General features: G+C 49.3%; 1 protein-coding gene across 1 annotated transcript; it reads left to right on the plus strand.

Annotated features, from left to right (window-relative positions):
- The first annotated feature begins 2,250 nt into the window (after window positions 1-2,250).
- On the plus strand, window positions 2,251-14,788 carry TOGARAM2 (TOG array regulator of axonemal microtubules 2). The gene is made up of 10 exons (XM_058019897.1): window positions 2,251-2,438; window positions 4,043-4,148; window positions 4,881-5,116; window positions 6,657-6,809; window positions 7,929-8,046; window positions 9,000-9,103; window positions 10,402-10,606; window positions 11,791-12,007; window positions 13,090-13,176; window positions 14,553-14,788. The coding sequence occupies exons 1-10, from the start codon at window positions 2,251-2,253 to the stop codon at window positions 14,786-14,788; spliced, it is 1,650 nt and encodes a 549-aa protein (XP_057875880.1).
- The last annotated feature ends 2,943 nt before the right edge of the window (window positions 14,789-17,731 follow it).

A 17,731-nucleotide genomic window follows, 5' to 3' on the forward strand; every position in this document is an offset into this window, starting at 1 on the left:
CACCTCACTGTGTGTAATTACCAAGGTGAGGACTGGAGACACTCCTGTGAAACTATTGGAATGTATATGGAGCTGCATTGAAGCCTATGGCACTCTGTGGAATCTGTGCTCCTGATGAGATGTTGTGTCTGGTTTGTGTGTCTCTGCTTACAGTCTCTGATGTATTTCCATTGCACCTAGGTCTGTGATGCATTGGTCAAGTTGGCTGAAAAGAACATCCAGAGGAAGAAAATGGAGCTTTTTGAAAAGGAGATGAAGAGGAGACAAAAGGAAACATCCTTGCAGCTTCTTTCTAAGGCAGTTGAGCCCAGGCATGCAGCTGAAGCAAGTAAGTGGTGGCTACACTTGTGGTGGTCCTTTTTGACCACTTGCTTGCCCTTTGCACAATGTTGCAATCACACTGGGGGGCTGTTCTTCTTGCATGTGAGTGGAAGCTTGCATAGGATTTAATTCTGTTTCCCAAAGAAAAATACAGAGGCATGAAGTGTTTTGCCCATGGCGTCACTAAGTCAGTAAGAGAATATCAGCTTCCCAGCTTCACCTCTAAATTCTTTCAGAGCAGAAAATTCTATCTTGCAAAGTACACTGGGGCTTCAGACTCTCTCCTGGAGAGCAGTTTCCAGGGAAGGTGAGGGCAAAAGAATGCTTTTCAACCAGGCTGCAACCTGGAAGAAACAAAATTCACCTCCAGAGATCCTTCTCCTGCCACTCCCTGCTGAGGAGCTGGCGTTGTGGAGCTGTGCTGGAGCCCCAGGCCGGGCTTCTGTTGTAGCCCCAGGAGCCAGCAGCGTTCCCGAGGGAATCCCGGCCGAGGGGCTCTGCCTGCAGGGCTGTGAGCGCTGCCCGAGGGCGGCAGCAGGGCCCGCAGGAGGCAGCACTCAGCCCGAGGGCATCACGCAGGGCTCTTTGCACTTTCTGTGGGAACTGCCCCTGCCTGCCTCTGGAACAGAACAGAAGCACAGCAATACTGGCTTTTTCTTGTTTCTCAGGGGACGCATCACTGCAGTTTGCTTTTAAGCTAGAAGAGGGTAGATTTAGATTAGATATTAGGCAGAATTGTTTTATAAATGCAGGGGATGAAAATCTGTCAGAGTTTGGCCCGAGAAGCTGTTGCTGGTCTATCCTTGAAGGTGTTCAAGGCCAGTTTACATGGAACTCTAAGGAACCTGATCTAGATGAAGATGTCCCTGCTCACGGGGGTTGGACTAGATGGTGGTTAGAGGTGCCGTCCAACCCAAACTCTCTAGGATTCTGTGATTCTGTGATCCCTGTCACATGTTGGTCTGCCATTGTCATACTTGAAGTTCTTTGGTATAACAAAAAGATGTTACCCAGCTCCAGCAACTTTTCTGGGCTTTTCCATCATTGCCTGGTTCAGCACCCTCCACTTACAAGCTCCTCTCTGGTCCCTGCAGGATTTAGACTACCACCTGTCGATGGCACAGCTCCTGGTGTGGAGAGGAAACACCCTGGTAGTGCCATGAAGAAAAGGGTCGTGAGGAAGCAGGACAACGTGCCCTTACTGCCCAGTACACCCACCCTCCATGGGGATGGCAGCTTCCCATGCAGCTCCTCAGGTAAGCCTGCTCCGTGGCAGCTTTTTCCTGCAGAGGTTTTTTCTTGTACAAGGAGCACAGGCTGCCTCCTGCCTCAGCCAGGTCAGCTGGGATCTTGGGTCCATAGTCTGTCCTGAGAATGAACAGCAAATCTACTTTTGAGTTACTCCAAAAGTTGATAGTCTAGAATATTTGAAGTCAATGGAAACAGAGGTGCTGTCAGGTGTGAAGGGTCAGGTATGGCTGTTCCCTGGTCGTTGCTCCGTGGGAATTGAGCCCGGCCCAGCATGGCTGGGCCGTTCAGGCTGTTCAGGCCTGGCTTGGTGCCAGGCCTCGTGATAACAAGGCAGCTGCAGGTCTTTCCTCAGGGAGCTGCAGAGTGCCCCTGTCCTCAGGGCTGGGGGAAATCAGGGTGCTGAGAAAAGAGAGGCCCCTGAGGGGTTCCCTCCTGGGCTGACCAGTCCTGCTGTGGGCACTGTCTGGCAGGGAGTGGGAGCTCTGCGGCCTCAGGAAGCTGCCGCTGGCTGTGGCACCTGTGGGGGTAATTGTCAGCTTCAGCCTGGAGCTGTGCCCAGCTGGGGGAGGCTGGGAGCAAGCAAGGAGCTCCAGGATGCAGGCAGCAGGGAATCTCTGAGGCAGTGGCAGCGTGTGCCACACGGAGCCCTGGCTGGGAGACGGGGCTGCAGGCCGCGCCATGGCGGGTGCCGTGCCCGGGGCTGCAGCGCCCATGGCCGACCCTCTCCTTACAGTGACCCCGCAGACGGCCACTGGTGCCAAGTGCAGAGAGGAGCCGCTCCGTGGGCGTGGGCAGAAGGACAGAGCATTTTCAGACCCACAGCAGTCCTTGCAGGAGGCACTCTCCATGCTGGACAGCGATGACTGGTAAGAAAGGCCCCGTTCCCTCTGTGTCCCTCTGAGCGTTAAGGTTGGTCAGAAGCTTTTGTGTCTTGCTCCTGCCTCGGAGCCCCGAGAGCCCAGAGGGCCAAAGGGCACTGGTGAAAGGCCTGCAGAGCAGGGAGAGCATAAAGATTGGAGAGCAGCCTTTTCTTGGCCTTGCTCTGCAGCAGTGCTGCAGCTGCAGCAGGTCCGTGCTGTTTCCTGGCTTTGCCTGCTGCTCCACGGAGCTGCAAAGGAAATGCTGAGGGAAGAGAGAGAGCTGTGGGATGAGATGATTTGCAGGCTGAAGGCAGAAGCAGGATGGCAGCAGTTTTGAGTGTAGAGATTTGGGTGCCTTGGGCCCCTGGCCCAGTGGCACTGAGTAAGACTCCTCTCTGCTCCCACTGCTGTCAGCAATGGCAGGGACTCCTGCATATGAGTCCCAGAAGCAGCTCCAGGGAGCTCCTCTTTTTGAGAAATGGGCTGAGTTGTGCTTTCAAGTCCCTCAGCCTGCCATTACTCCTGAAGGGCTCATGGCAGAAGAGAAGGAAAAAGAAAATCCTCTAGGAATCTTGCACTTTTGGAATTCAACTTTTCCTTCTCATTGCTTCATATGGGCCTGAGATGTTTTTTCAACACTCACAATGTGTCCCAAAATTCTACACAGACAGAAGGTGGCCCAGAGGTGATAACCCTACAAATGTGAGGTGATATTGGTTATCTTTTTCATGTCTGGGTTAGCATCCACTCACTAGGGGATGCTTCACTCTCACAGGAATAAACATGAAAAATTTGCCACGATACATCTCCTTTGCTTTGCCCTTTCTCTTGTGCTTTCTCTTCCCCATTTCTCTTTGGTGCCCTGTGAGGTGCAGAGAGCTTCTGCAGGTCTGGAGGGTCCTGATGACACTCAGGGTGCCCGTGGGATCAGTCACCAGCCCTGTGCTGCAGCCCTGATGCCTCACATACCCTCCTGAGGCTGAGGGCCTGCACAAAGCAACTGCTGAGAGATGGAGTTGTTTGCACCTTTTAAATAACATGTTGCTGTTTTAACTGTTTCAACAGTTCTTGCCCAGGGATGGAATCTTAATCTTCTGGGACAATATCCTGGTGCTTTTTTGGGGAATGTGTGAGGTGGAGTGGAGTGAGCGACACACAGGCCTAGATTGTAGAGTGGGAACTCAGCTCCAGAGTGGCAGTGCAGACTCTCAGGGCTGAACTGCCTGCTGGGGCTGACAAAGAAGGAAAATACTGTCTCAGGAACAGCCCAATGGGACTGTGTCTCAGGGACAGCTACAGGGAGGTGACAAGAAACAGCAGCATGGCCCAGCCTCAGAGCTTCTAGGACGCAGTGACGGAGGGACTTAATAGCAGAGATTTTCAGAAAGGCCACACATGAACACTCTGAGAGCTCTCTCTTTGCCTCTTGGATTTGTGTATGCTTTTGACAGCCACAGCATCCTGTGGCAATGGATTCCATGATTTCATTAAGTGCTCCTTGAAAAGCACCTCCCATGGTTTGACTGAGCTGCCAGCCTGGTCATTTCAGAGGGGGCTGCCTAGTTCTTGGGTCGAGAGAAAAATCAATCTTTTTGGTACTTGTCTTTCAGGGAACTGAAGAAGAAGGGACTCTTCAACATCCCACGGCTGGCTGAGTCCCATCCAGAAGTCCTGCTGTGTCGACTTCATGAGATTTGCTTGGCAGCTACCAGCGAGGTGAGAACATTGTTCTGAATTGTCCCTCATACTTCATACACGGCTTGTAGAGGAGATATGTGCTTGTTCATCTCCATGTGTGCTCAGGGACAGCCTTCATTTCTGGTTTTAGACCTTCTAATGTCTGTCAGCTGTCGGTAGGATCTGTGTGTACGTGCAGCTGTATTTACTGGCAGATTGGGTATCTGGCACTTGTCTTTGAGTGTGGTGCATTATAATGCAAGGCAGAATGGGAGGCACTAATGACATTCTATGCCAGAGTCCAAATCTCTGCCCAAGCTGTAAATGAACACTGCAATGAGTCTGTAGGTCCGAGCCTGTGTTTTCTGTTTCCCGAGCGCTTCAACTACAGGTGTTGCTTTTTTGAACAGGAGCACCTGAGTGTTTTATTTTTATGACTTGTGCCTTTATGGTTTGAAAGCATCCCTTACTTTATTTTGCTTCTTTGTTTTTCAAATCAAAGGGCCTAAAATCAGAGCAGTTGACACTATAGAAGGGTTAAGTAGAAGACTTTAGTGAAAGATATTTTTTTATGCCTGCAGTAAGCAGGTGTGAGGCCAGAAATTGGTGCCAGAGTAAGTGCCTTTCTGTGTTTGGGCTCTTTTGCTCTTCCTGTGCTTTTATGTTCCTCTGCAGACAGTGGGACATGCCGTGATTTTGTGGGAGTTTTGTCTAAGGAAACTGGTTTTCTTTTCAAGGTGATTCTTACGTTTCCCCTCATGACTTCCCCAGGTGACCAACCTCCGGTCCAAGGTGTCCTGCTCAGCAATCGTCACTCTGGGAGAGCTCTTTGCCATCTTGAAGAAGGACATGGACTCCGAGGTGGATGAGGTTGCTGCGGTCCTTCTCCCCATGGTGTGGAACTCGCCAGAGTTCATTCAGAAGGCAGCCTGTCAGAGCCTGGGGATGATGGTAGAGAACGTGACTCCTGCCCGAGCAATGACTGTTCTCATGGACAGGGGAGTCAAGTAGGTTCTTCTTCTTTTAGTGATGTTCTTCACCTTCCAGTGTGTGGGTGGGGGAAGGGATCCGAGAGAGAGAATGGGAATGGTGGGAGGGAAGGGTCCTGTATCCTGCATCTTCTGTGGACTCAGTGACTTGATTCCTTGATTCTCTGATCAACCTCATTTCTTTCCTTTTGTCACCTATTTCAGCCCCCCTGCAGCCCATTAGGTCACAGAGTCACAGAACTGTAGAATATGGGGAGTTGGATGGGTCCCATCAGGACCATGCAGTCCAGCTCCTGGCCTTGCACAGAACAACCCAAGGGTCACAGCGTGTGCCTGAGATTGTTGTCCAAATGCTTCTTGAACTCTGCCAGGCTTGGTGCTGTGAGCACTGCCCTGGGGAGCCTGTTGCAGGGCCCAAGCACCCTCTGGGTGAAAAGCTTTTTCCTGATATCCAAACTAAAGCTCCTCTGACTCAGCTTGCTGCTGCTTCCTGGAGTTCTCCAAGTCTGTCAGAGTCTCCTAGATGTGGGGAACAGTGGGGAAGTGAAAGTGCCTGCAAAGGCTCAGGATACATCTATGTGTTTTTGTGGGAAGAGGGACAATTGCAATTGCAGCTGTGAGCACTGTTGCATATTTCACAGCTCTAACCACAGAGTCCCTGGGGAACACCACGTATCCTCATGATGCCATTAACCTGGGAAATAAGGAGTGTCCTTGCTGGGGTGTGGAGCACATGGGGGAGAATGTGCTGGGTGTGGCACAGCCTGCCCAGAAGGTGCAGCTGCTGCCAAAAGGAGTCTTGTATGAGTGTCTTGTATGAGTGTCCGGGCCTTAGAGCTCTGCTTTCTATTCAAAATGATGTTTCATGTTAGCCTTGAGATGATGATTCACTTTCCAGGCACCTTCACAGGCCGAGGGCCATGGGACAGCTGAAGCAAATGCTGCCCTAAGTGTTGGTGCTGGGCCTGATAGTTCCCAAGAGATTCTCTCTAGATCAGGACAGCCTGGCTCAAATGCCTGCCACCCTTTCCTCAGCTTTGGAACAGGGTAAAACACTCAGATGTATCCCTTGCCAAGCTTTACAAAAGAAACAGGCTGCATTGCAGGATAATCCACAACATCGTGCCCCACAGTGTGTTTGCCCTGCATTTGTTTCTTTCCAGAGGTCTGCAGATTTGGGGATGAATGGGTGGAAAGAGCCTCATCCTGCTGCAGCTCTGTGTAGTGGGTGCCCTCTGAGGGGTCAGCATGAATTATCCTTAATTTCTAAATAATTCATATGTGATCTACTACTTTAATCTTTCTCTGAGTAAATTTTGGGAAAGAAATGGAGTATCAGCTAGTGCAGGGAGACTGAACTCTTCTGTGCAGGCAGTCCTTCTGTACAATGCTAACTTAGTGTTTCTCTGAGGACAGAACCTTCTGCAGGTGTTGGAAGGTGCAGGGAGAGGCCAGGCTCCTTCCCCCAGCAAGGACAGGGAGCACGCTCTGGCCAAGGCCTGTGCTGCTGCTGCTGCTCCTTGTCCCTGTGGCCCAGGGTTTGCTCTCTCCTTCCCAGGAGCCGCTACGTCCAGGTGCGCAAGTGCGCGGCCCAACTCCTCCTGTCCTTGATGGAGAAAATGGGAGTCACCAAGCTCGCAGGCACCCCCAGGGCTGAGAGGCTCCCACAGGTGGCAGGGAGACTGGCTCAGGACTGTCACAAGGACACAAGGTAATGATCTCCATCTCACCTCCAAAACCAGGAAAACCGTTTTGTGTTAGGCTTTAAAGGTAAAACCATGAAAGAGTGGAAACTCAAGGAAATGATGAGCGACCTCACTGTGTGGCTAAGGGGCATAGAATCATGGAATATGCTGAGTTGGAAGGGACCCATGCAGGTCATCCAGTCCAGCTCCTGGCCATGTGCAGGACAGCCCAAGAGTCACTCCATGTGCCTGAGAGCATTGTCCAAACGCTTCTTGAGCTCTGTCAGGCTTGGTGCTGTGATCGCTGCTCTGGGCTGCCTGGGGAAATGACTGTACCGGGTAACCTGAGGCTGGCCAGCAAGAAGGAGCATTGCCAACTTCCTGTGACTTGAAGGAGTCTTCACTGAGCTCAAAAGAGCTCAGATTAGCCAGTCCAATAGTTTTGACTGGCCTTAGGTGCACAAGAGAAAGCCAAAGTGTTGGCTAATGTTCATCACTGGAAGATCCCAAACATCTGTTTCTCATTAACTTAAGACTTCCCTAGAAATATTTCAGGGATCTTTATCCAATGTATTCAGTCTTTCTAAACCTCTTCTGCAGATTTCTAGAATGCTGTTATCTCTGGCTCAGTGGTCTGCAAATTTCTTCTGGAAGAAAACCGTAGTTTCCTAGCAGCAAAATCACCCTAAACCACCAAAATCCCCTTACTTTGATGATGAAATTCCCATTAATAGCTGCCAAGAGCACCAGAGCAACTAGCTGACCCTGTGCATACATATAATATAGAATAATCAAAAGCAAGCATGAGGTGAGAATGGTAAATTCTTGTGCAAAGGCAGCAGGACACTGCTAACAGGCTCTGACAACAAAGCAGATGTGTTTTGCTGGTTGCCTGGGATCCTTTGATCCCACAGAAGCACACCTGCAGTTTCAGAGAGAAATGGTATTTTTCTCTTGCCCCACATTCTCCTCCTGCCCCTTGTGTTCAGCTACAGCACTGTGCAGTGTCAAGTGAGGTAAATCTCCCTCTTTGCTGAGTAGGTAGTGCCTTCTCATGCAAGCATTGCACCTGATGAGTTTAAGGCATCAGCCTCTTCTGTTAACACTTTCTTCATTTTCTGTTGTTTCCTTCCTTCCTTCCTTAGGCATTATGGACAGGAGATGGTAAAGATGTTGCTGAATAATCAAAAATTTAAAAAGCTTTTGGAGCAATCCCTTTCCCCACGTGACCTGGAAGATATTCTGACCAGAATTAAGAAGAAGGTAAGTGCTTGACAGGAGAAATATCTCCTTTGTGCAAGTATTGCCACTGCTAATACGAGATCAAACATACCCAATGTGTCTTTATCCTATTCCACTTCTGCTGAATCATTTTGCTCCTGGGAATGAGCTGTTAATCCTCAGCCTGTTCATCTGCAGACCACAGAGGAACTGCTATTATCAGGGGAAAAGTGGGGTTTTGAATACTTTGAATATTGGTCACAAAGAGGAAAGGGAAAGAGGAGAAAATGCGTTAGCACTCGTGTATTTCCCCCACTACAGTCTCCCTACTCTGCCCCCAGTAAAGCAATTAAGTGAGAACAGTGCTTGTGAACATAACAGAGTATTCCTTGCAAAAGAGACTGGAAGTAGCAGTGCCAAGAAAATTTCCAAATATACAAAAAATGTCCAAGTCAATCCTAGTTACTACAGTTGCTGTCTGTCTTTTGGGAATACTGCCCTGCTGTCAAGCCCTGTGGAGCTGGAAGAAGCTTGGTGAATTCAGCAGCATCCAGTGGAAAATCATGTGTTTGTTTGGGGGGGATTTTATCCTTTTCATCAACATTACAGAAGGGAGTGTGCCTTGGTGCACGAGCAGGGAGAGTAAGTGTTGAACCAAATCAACTTCCAACACATTGAGCCAACCTCCAAAGAGTCCAACTTTTTCCTCTAAGACCACTCATTGCCTGTCAGTTTGCATTATTCCCATTTATGCTCAAGACTAATGAATTTGGGATTTTAGACGGCTGCTCAGTGTGGTAGCACCCATAACCTGCCTTGGGCTATCGAAATCAAAGAGTTGGCATCACTGAACCTCTGGTCTGTTTATTTCTGTAAGTTAGGAAATGTTTCCCTAAGCCTTGGTAGCAGTGATCCTGGTTCTAACTTGTGTTTTAAAGAGGGCATTTCCTATTTTATATTCTAAAGATTCATGGGGTTTCTTTATGTCTTTGTAGGAGATGGAAAACCAGCAGGGTGAACGCCCCTCTGTCAAGGAGCCCATGAAGAAGAGGAATGATGGCTCAAAGGAGCCCCAGTCCCCATTGCCCTCTAGCAAACGGTACTGAGCACTTTTGTCAGATGTGACAAAGCACATGACAAGCTCTACATGCCTCTTCCTCAGGCAAATCTTTCTGCTGGAGATGACCAGTGCCAGAGATTGTTTCCTTTCCCTACAAATGCTCTAGAGTAAAAAATGTCAACTTCTGCATTCTACTTCTTGATGATCCAGTGCAGTGGCAAGGGCAGTGTTGCGGAGGATAGGAGAGGGCCAAGTCTCTGCTGCCTGGCTTGAGACAAGGAAATTCAACCAGGGTTTTTTTTTCATCCAAGTGGAGTCCTTTGTAGATGGGTGTTTTAATGAGAAGTCCCAGTTTAGAAGCAGGATGCAATTCCCCAAACAAGCAGTTCCCATCCATGTGGTTTGGCCTGGCTGATTCCTGGTTTTCTTACCCTCAAACAGTACCAAGTTTGAGTAGTAAGGAGCAAGGCAATTCCTGAGCCATTTTGGTCAACAGGTGTCTCAATGTGGACTTTTTGTTTTGGTATTCCTGTCCTTCATATGGTTTGCTTGATGGAGAGCGTGTTTGGTTTATTTCCCCCTGTGCTGCAATCAGCATTTAAGACAGGAATTTGGTCCTTGCTGTCTCTTCATGCCAGTGGCAGAGCTACTTGTACCTGTTCTCCTCTTTTACCAGAGGGGATTTATTTAGCTCTGTCATGCTCAGTGGTGGCAGGAAGGTGACCACATGCCTCAGTAGCATGGCTAGCATCTTCCCATGCTCATGGAAGAGACAGGTTGATCCCAGAGGATTATTCCCAGAGGGTTTGTTAAGCTGTGCATCTAGTCTCTAGGGAAGCAAATGAAATGTGAGTGTAGTTCTGGCATGTCTGGCTTCTGTTCTTATCTCTGTTCCTGATTTTCTGGATCCTTCAGATATGTCCCTGTTCATCTGTTCAGATGCATCTGAACTACTTTTCCAGATTGTCATGCCGGGTGTAGAGACACTTCTTCACAGTGATGACTTTCCTTTTTATAAAACACACGTGTGCCACATGAGGAGGCATTTAAACTTGGAAGTAGTGTCTCTCTTTCCCCACAAAGCAATGTGTGCCTTGGAAGGCATCTGAAGATAGATCAGATGCATCTCATCCTTGGTTTTCCTGAGTGAGCAGTGGTGAGAATTTCACTTGCAGATTGCCTGCCATAATGATTGTCACGAGGTCCACGTTGTTCCTCAGAGCTTCATGATTTTCTAGCTTGAAATCACATAATTAGGAAAGCTCCTCAGGATGTTTTGCTCACAATTAACTGAAGGCATTACCAGCAACAGGTCCTAATTTGGTTTTGTTTTCCAGGGTGAAGTCTGCCCCTGGTGGACGCCTCCTCCACCGTCCAAAAGCCCAGGTCACGTTACCTGCAACTGTGGAAGGAAGGGAGTCACTGCAGAAGCTTTACCATCTCCTGGAAGCCAAGGGGTTTCAGACACGGATGGAAGGAGTGGCACTCCTCCTAGATCTGTGCAAAACCAGCCCCCAGCTGATCTCCAGTAACATTGTCCAAGTATGTAGGGTATCTTCATGGTTCCTTTCCTTTAGCTCCTTTCCCAAGCCTGGGGAAGTAAAGTTAATTCAGTGTGTCTTGGCACTACTGCATCCTGGCTGTTTGGGACAGGCTGGTCCCTCTTACCCAGACAAATGCAATTGAAGTCCGGGCTTCAGGACAAGTTCTTTCAGTCCAGCTGTATTTGTCTGGCAGGTGCCTATTGCTGATGTTCATCAGATGATGGCAGAAATTTTCTGCTGGTGTAATTGTTGCTGTCTCCTACTCCCAGTTGGGTTAAGCGAAGGGAATCCAGCCACTGAAAGCATGGCAATTATTCTCTAGACGAAAAATAGGTTTTCATGGGGAAGAGAAGTATCAGGCTGGGTTGGTTTAAACAAAATGTTTTAAAAAGGACACTTCTGTAAACTCCATTTTGTCTTGCACAGGCACAACTCTGGCTCTCATTTCCATCCTCATCCCTATTCCTCTTGGTAAAGATGGTGCTCACCCTTTTTGGGGGGCCTTTTTTTCTCTTTGGAAAAAGAGGAAAACAGCTAAGGACCGATCCATCCTTTCTTCTCCCAGTAGCTGCTTTTTCCCTTTTTCCGGAAAATGGTGCCTGATAATGTGGCTGTCAAGGGACTGAACCTGCTGTAATGAGAGCTGTAGAGCACATTACGTTTCAGAAGTCTACATTTAGTTAGAGAAATGGTCTGGATCCTGGAAGAGTTGACCAGAGCCCTGTCCTTCTTCAGGCATAGGTTCTAAGACAAACAAAATAAAAATGAGATCTCCTCCCACTACAATTTTGGCAAAATCATAATTGCCCTCAGTACCTGAGGCAACTGTATAGAAAAATGGGTATGGTAAATATCTGCTTCCATAATTTAAAAGCAAAGGAAGTCTTTTGAATTAATAAATGAAATTGATTTGATGATTTATAGGTGGAGAGAAACACCATAGGAACTATTCTGGCCCCAGCCAAAACTCTCAAAAACAGATGAAAATATTTCAAGCAGCATCAGGTTGCACAACCATTCCAGTGAGTGGCCCACAGGAAAACAGTGAAATTGTGCAAGCAAGGGCTGACCTGACAGAAAGGATCACTTTCATCTTTTATATTGTTGAGTGCTCATTTCTACATCCTCTCTTCAGACAAGGTCATTTTAATCCAGCTTTCATGTTGTTTGTTCTCTTCACAGATTTTTGATCATTTTCTCCTGAGAATCAATGACACCCATAAGAAGGTGAAGCAGCAGGCACTGGAGGTGCTGGCAGAAATGATTGGAGTCCTGGAAGAGGCCCTGAACCCGGTGATGGTCCGTTTGGTGGAGGGAATAACAAAGAACCTGAACTCAAAGGATCCCGGGGTTCATGCCGCAGCTGTGACCGCACTGGACCAATCTGTTGTTCATTTAGGTAAGGCTGAGCCTGGCATGGACTCCCCTCACCTGTGTCTCTGTCTGTCCCACACAAGAGAGCGCCGAGTGCCTTGGGAGCTGTTGTTGTCTGTGGAAGGCTCCAGCTGACACCCACCAGAAGCTGGGCAGGTGCAGTCCTTATGCACCATCCCCAACAGGCTGGAATGTGCAGCAGCATTTCCCAACAGTCCCAGGCTGCCTTGGCTCTGTGCCGCTGCTCTGAAGAGCAAGTCCTGGACTCCAGCTTTGCTACAATTCAGAGCCAAAGGGGTTTTGGAGTTTGCTTGGGCCCCATCTGACTTGCCAAGTGAACAGCTTTGCTGTTGGCATGAAGGGACACTGGCCCATCAGAGTTTCTGCAGGGCAGCCACCTGGAAGGCTCTGCATTAGAGGCATTAGTTGCCTATTTCCCACCTTCCTCATTTGTCTTCTTTTTCCAAGGGGGAACTGATGATTCACCAAGTTAATTTCTTTAGAACAAATGGGTCTAAGTCCAGCTGTCAATGATGCCTTGTTCCACACGTCTTTTTGGATGGGGCAAGATGGCAATAGCAAATACCTGCCTGGGGAAGGGCTGCTGTAAATTCCTCTGCCACACAGATTTATGTCAGCTCTGAAAATGCGGCACTGGGTGAATGCGCCTGAAAAATGGAGTGTTGAAGAGTCAGGTCTTGAGGGGCAGTTTCCACTTTCTCCACCTCAGCTGCTCTGTGAAGTCACAAACTGCCTGACTCAGTGTCTTTCTGTGTCCCAAGTATGGGCTTCTTCCTTTTTGCTCTGGGATGCAAAACCTTTCCACTGTTTTCATGTGACTGAACTCTTGAGGTCCCTGGTGTGAAATGTTTTAGCATAGCTCCTGGTCCAGCAGACAACTTTGGATTTACACATGTGAAAGGAGAGCTTTTCTTTTGGAATTTTAAACCCTGCCAAGTAGGCTGGAAAGAAAGAAGAAAAGAATTCAAAAATTAGCAGAAATTGACTTTATTGTATCAAATGGGGTTGCCCCTGCCCTTTCCCTCCCCACTGTCCTTTCTCCTGTGCCCTCAGAAGAGTGAGCAGAAGCGTGTGTTTCACTTGTAGATGAAGTGTCACTGATGAAAGAGCTCAGCCACCAATGGAGCAAACTGAGTGGTGAAGCCCTTCTGGAAGTCACAGAGTGCATCACAGGTATGGCCTCCCCTTGTAAGCCAAGAGGTCTCTGAGGGAGTATTGTCAGGGAATGCCTGTGAGCAGAGAGCAGAGTAGCTCCTCCACATGAGGAGGTGCTGAGCTTGTCCCTCCTGCCCAATGGCCAAGGCAGGTGTATTTGGCAGCTTTCCCTGGCTGCTGCAGAGCTGTGCAGCATCTGAGATGGGGGCAGCGCTCGGCCTCGGGGCTCAGCTCTCACTGGGGCTCTTCTCAACTTCCATAGTGACCAATGTCTTTAATTGCATTTAAACTCAAATGAAGTTCCATTTTTAAATGGGTACCATAACCCTTTTCCTGCTTAGCAGAATTGGTTTGGGGTTACTTTCAGGAGCTCTTTCAATGTTGATGACTGCTGGTGGTTAAACAGCATAGAGAAAACGAAGTCTCCCAGCACAGAATAATAAATAGCTACCACATAACATTTTGTCTGATCAGAAAATAAGACTGGTCTCCTGAGCATTTCAGGTTTTGATCTCTCAGCCAAATCTGCCATGCAAGGAGCCTGTTGGTAGTAAATTTTTGTCTGTGTTTGATAAAGTTCAGTTCGAAAAATGAGCAGAGAGCAGATTCCAGAGACAATGTGAGACAACACTTGTGTTCTGGCTAAATTTCAGTCCCCTGTGTAGCCTTTTTCTCTCTCTATGCCCCTATTTCAGTGCACATTGTAAGAAAAAATGCCATTAGCATTGAGAGGGGAAATGGCATTAAAGTGTGGAGATGCTCAAATGCCAGGGCAATGGGGTCTGGGTAATTCTCTAAGACACCCTGAGGATTGAAAGAGCTCATGGTTGGATGCCAGAAAAGCATTCTGCCAAAGACACCAGCTAGGCACTGATGTTTCTCATCCACCTGTCAAGCAGCACCCATCTCTGCTGGGCTGGAGTTTTGAAGTGTGTTCTAATACTGCACTTTGCTGTGTGCCACCGAGCAAAGGGAAGAGCCAGATGAGACTTTTGGCCCTTGACATCAAAGTTACAAAAATGGAATCATCCCTTTTATTAGAAATCTCTCAATTGCCTCTCTAGGGTGCATTTTCAAAGCTTCCGTGTGGGTTTAGACAAGTTGTCAATGGAAATAGAAGGCAATTTGATGTTTCATTCATTGTTCGTGCAGAAACAATTTGTGAAATAATTTAGTAACGGTACAGCTACAAGGTTCTGGCTGGAGAAATTAGTCTGGAGGGGTTGGTGGTTCTGTATCAAGGATGATCAGCTGCATTGCCCATTTCTGGGTCGTGGGGCTCTGTGTGCTGTTTCACTGATCTTGGCCAGAGCAGCTCCAAGAAGCAAAAGCAGAGGTAGATCCTTGTTTGCATTGAGGCTGGTGGGTAAGGAGCTGTGTGTCTGTCCCGGCAGTGCTTGTGGAATGGGTTCATGCCAGGAGCCCTGAAGTGGTGCAGCACTACGCCCTGCCCGTGCTCTGGTCCTGCCTGGAGAACAAGGCGCTGCCGGTGCGAAGCGCCAACGTCTGCGCTGTGGTCACCAAGCTGGCCTGTGCCCTCTGCGAGGTGATGGGCACCCAGCTGATTACGTGTGCTGAGAGCAAGCCTCCACACGTGCAGGAAAACCTCTCCAGCCTTTTGGGCTGGTGAAGGTTTCATGTTCTCCAGAAAGCTGACCAAGTGCTGAGTTGGACACCTCCGGATGGCACTTTTCAGCTGTGCCGAAAATGACAAAATACTAAGGAAGGGTGTGCATCTGCCCCCGCTCTCTCCATTGCCCTTCCTAGTCATGGCATGGGGGGCCTGAAGGAGCTCCAGACTGAGGGCAAGGTGAAGACCAAGCATGGATCAGCCTCAGAAAAAGGTAAGCAGTTACCTGAGCCACTGTCTGTTGGGTGGAAGGCTCTTGTGGCAGCGCAGAGAGGCTGTGCACATTGGCAGGGAACAGCTGTGCCCTGCATGTGCCCCCTGCAAGGAGCTGTGCTGCTGCCAGTGCCCCTGGAGCTGTAGGGCTGCTGAGCTGTGGGGCAGGGAGAGGAGCAGCAGGGTGCATGTGCAGCTGAGCCATTGCTGGAGAGCACAGGGCTCTGGGCTCCCTGCTGTCCCAGGGCAGCCCAGAGGCCAGGCTGTGCCTGTGGCAGCTCTGGGGAAGTGCCTCAGGGTTTTCCCCTGGCCTGCTTAAGCTTGCTGCCATCAGGAGCATGTTTCCCTGTGCGGCTGTTAAGAAGTTTACAGGAAATGTGTCTCCTGAAATATGGACGTTCAGATGCTTTAGGTTTACTTAGTGGGCTCTGTTACATTCTTTGTCTCCACTTTGCAGATCTGACTGACTACAGTATTTCCAAGAGTCTTCCTCAGACATGTCCCTCTTCACTCCTTCCCTCCAAGCCCTTGCCTCCCATCCCAAAGAGCTATTTTCCCATCAAGCCAAGAACGATGTATGATGAAGAGAAAGAGAAAAGTAGCACTGGCTACAAAGATATCAGAAGAAGGAACCGGGAGCAGAGTTCAGAGGGAAAAGGACATGAGGTAAGGAGACCAAGGACTAAGTCCTGTGTGGTAGATTTTCAGTTTATGTGCTGGAGGCAGAGCTTGGAGACCTTTTCCTTTGCTGTGAGCCCAGGGAAGCAGCTGAGCCAAGGAAGAGCTCAGCTGGACACTGCGCTTCAGGCTGTCTTTGCAATGGGTGTGAAGTGCACACTTCATGTCCTCATCAGCATGTATCAATAAGAGGAGAGGTCTTTGGATGGTTTTTGGGCTGTGTTGTGGTTCCTTGTCTGTCTTATGGCTGAGAAAACACCAACAAGCAGTCAGAGCAGCTCAAGTTGTCCAATCTGGAAAAGCAATCCTTCACCAGTTAGTAACCTATGGGTATCTGTGAAGCATCTCTATGTCTTGGTGGTGTTTTCTGTCAGCTGTGTCTGCTTTGGATGGAAAAAGGTGTTTGCTGGAAGATGCCAAGTGAGGTTGTCTCAGCTTGAGAGTTGTACAGCCATGCCCTCTGCACAGTTGTCTCTGATGCTATTTGCAGACTCCATCAGCTCCTGGGCAGCTGTGTGCTCTGGCATGGCTTTGTGCAGAGGGAAGGGATGGGAGGTGGCCATGGGGAGAGCAGCCCAGAGCCCAGGCACACGATGGCCTTTGCAGCAGGGCCAGGAGCTGCAGTTGCTTTGGGTTTGCCGTGGGGTGCAGGAGGAGGCAGATGAACAACAGCTTTGGTAGAGAGAATGTGCAGTCCAAGGCTTGGGTACTTGATTTCAGCCTTGCAGAGAAAGGGCCCAAGGTAACCCTGACAGGAACTGACCCTTTCAGTGAAGTTTGAACAGGTCCTGATTTGGCTCTTTAGCTGGGCCAGAAATGATGGGATACTAAGGATGGGTGTGCATCTACCCCAGTGCCTCCAGCCCCATTCCTGGCCATGGCCTGGGGGCCCTGGAGCAGCTTGGGCAGGCAGAGAGCTTGCAGAGAGCAGCAGGGCAGGGAGCTCTGCTGAACTTGCTAAATGCCAGTGAGCCTGAGCTGATGGATGTGTGGGAGCTGGAGAGCAGCGAGCATGCCGAGAGCTCAGCAGCATCTGGGCTCAGAGGCTGCTGGGGAACTGTAGGAGGGAAGGGCAGCAGCAGCAGAAATGATGAGGGCCTTGAGAAAAGCAGGTTTTGGCATCCTGCAGATTGGCTTTGTGGGGCCACGGCTGGAGATCAGCAGTGGCTGTGAGCCACCTTAGGGGCAGGGAGAGAACAGTGATCTAAAGCCACTGCCATGCCATCCCAAAGGGCAGTGGAGGCAGTGGCACCCCGGAACATCATGATGTCAATGGGAATACAGGCGCACTCGCAGAGGAGGGAGCATGAGGGGAAAGGTGTCAAATGTGGGACATGGTCTCTCCCTCTCCAGTTCCCTTTGCATTCCCCATGCTGTGCCAATCTGCTCCATCAATTTGACTTGTTTATTCCTGCCAGCCCCAGTTGAGAGTATATCTTAATAATCTTGAGACAGGATTGGGGGAAAGGCTGGTTGCTTGATCTGTGCACTGTGTTCTACTCTTTCCAGACCTCCTTGCCATATGCCAGTGGTGGGGAAATGAAGAAGGCATCATTTGGACTGCCTTTGATCCCCCCAATTCGCAAGCCAGGCAGTCTCCCTCTTGACAATGCTGTGGGGTCTCTGCCAAGCTGTCCCCGGGTGGATTTGCAGGAATCCTGGGAGATGAGGTAAGCCAAGGTGTCTGCTGCTCCAGTGTGCTGCTCACCTCACTCAGCCTTCTTCTGTGGTCATTTTCCACAGTCTCCCATATGTTTTGGCAAATCTGGGTGTATTCAGCATTTTGCCCATCTATGATGATCCAGCTCAATGTCAAACCCAACAGCAATGCCCCAAGAGCAGAGGTGGTGGTGGTGGGGAAGAGGAGGCAGGGGTTGAAAGCATCTCAGGCTGGGTCCTCTGCTGGACTTGGCTATTATTTCAGCCTGAACTTGGCCAGCTCTAAGCAACTCCAGCAACTGAATGCTTAAGGACAATTAATCATCTTTGGGTCCTCTTGTGTTTATTTGTTGCATTCCCTCCTTCACAGAAGTGACCATGCTAAGAAGGTTT

Source organism: Melospiza georgiana, chromosome 3 (genome assembly GCF_028018845.1).
Source record: "Melospiza georgiana isolate bMelGeo1 chromosome 3, bMelGeo1.pri, whole genome shotgun sequence".
Taxonomy (NCBI): Eukaryota; Metazoa; Chordata; class Aves; order Passeriformes; family Passerellidae; genus Melospiza; species Melospiza georgiana.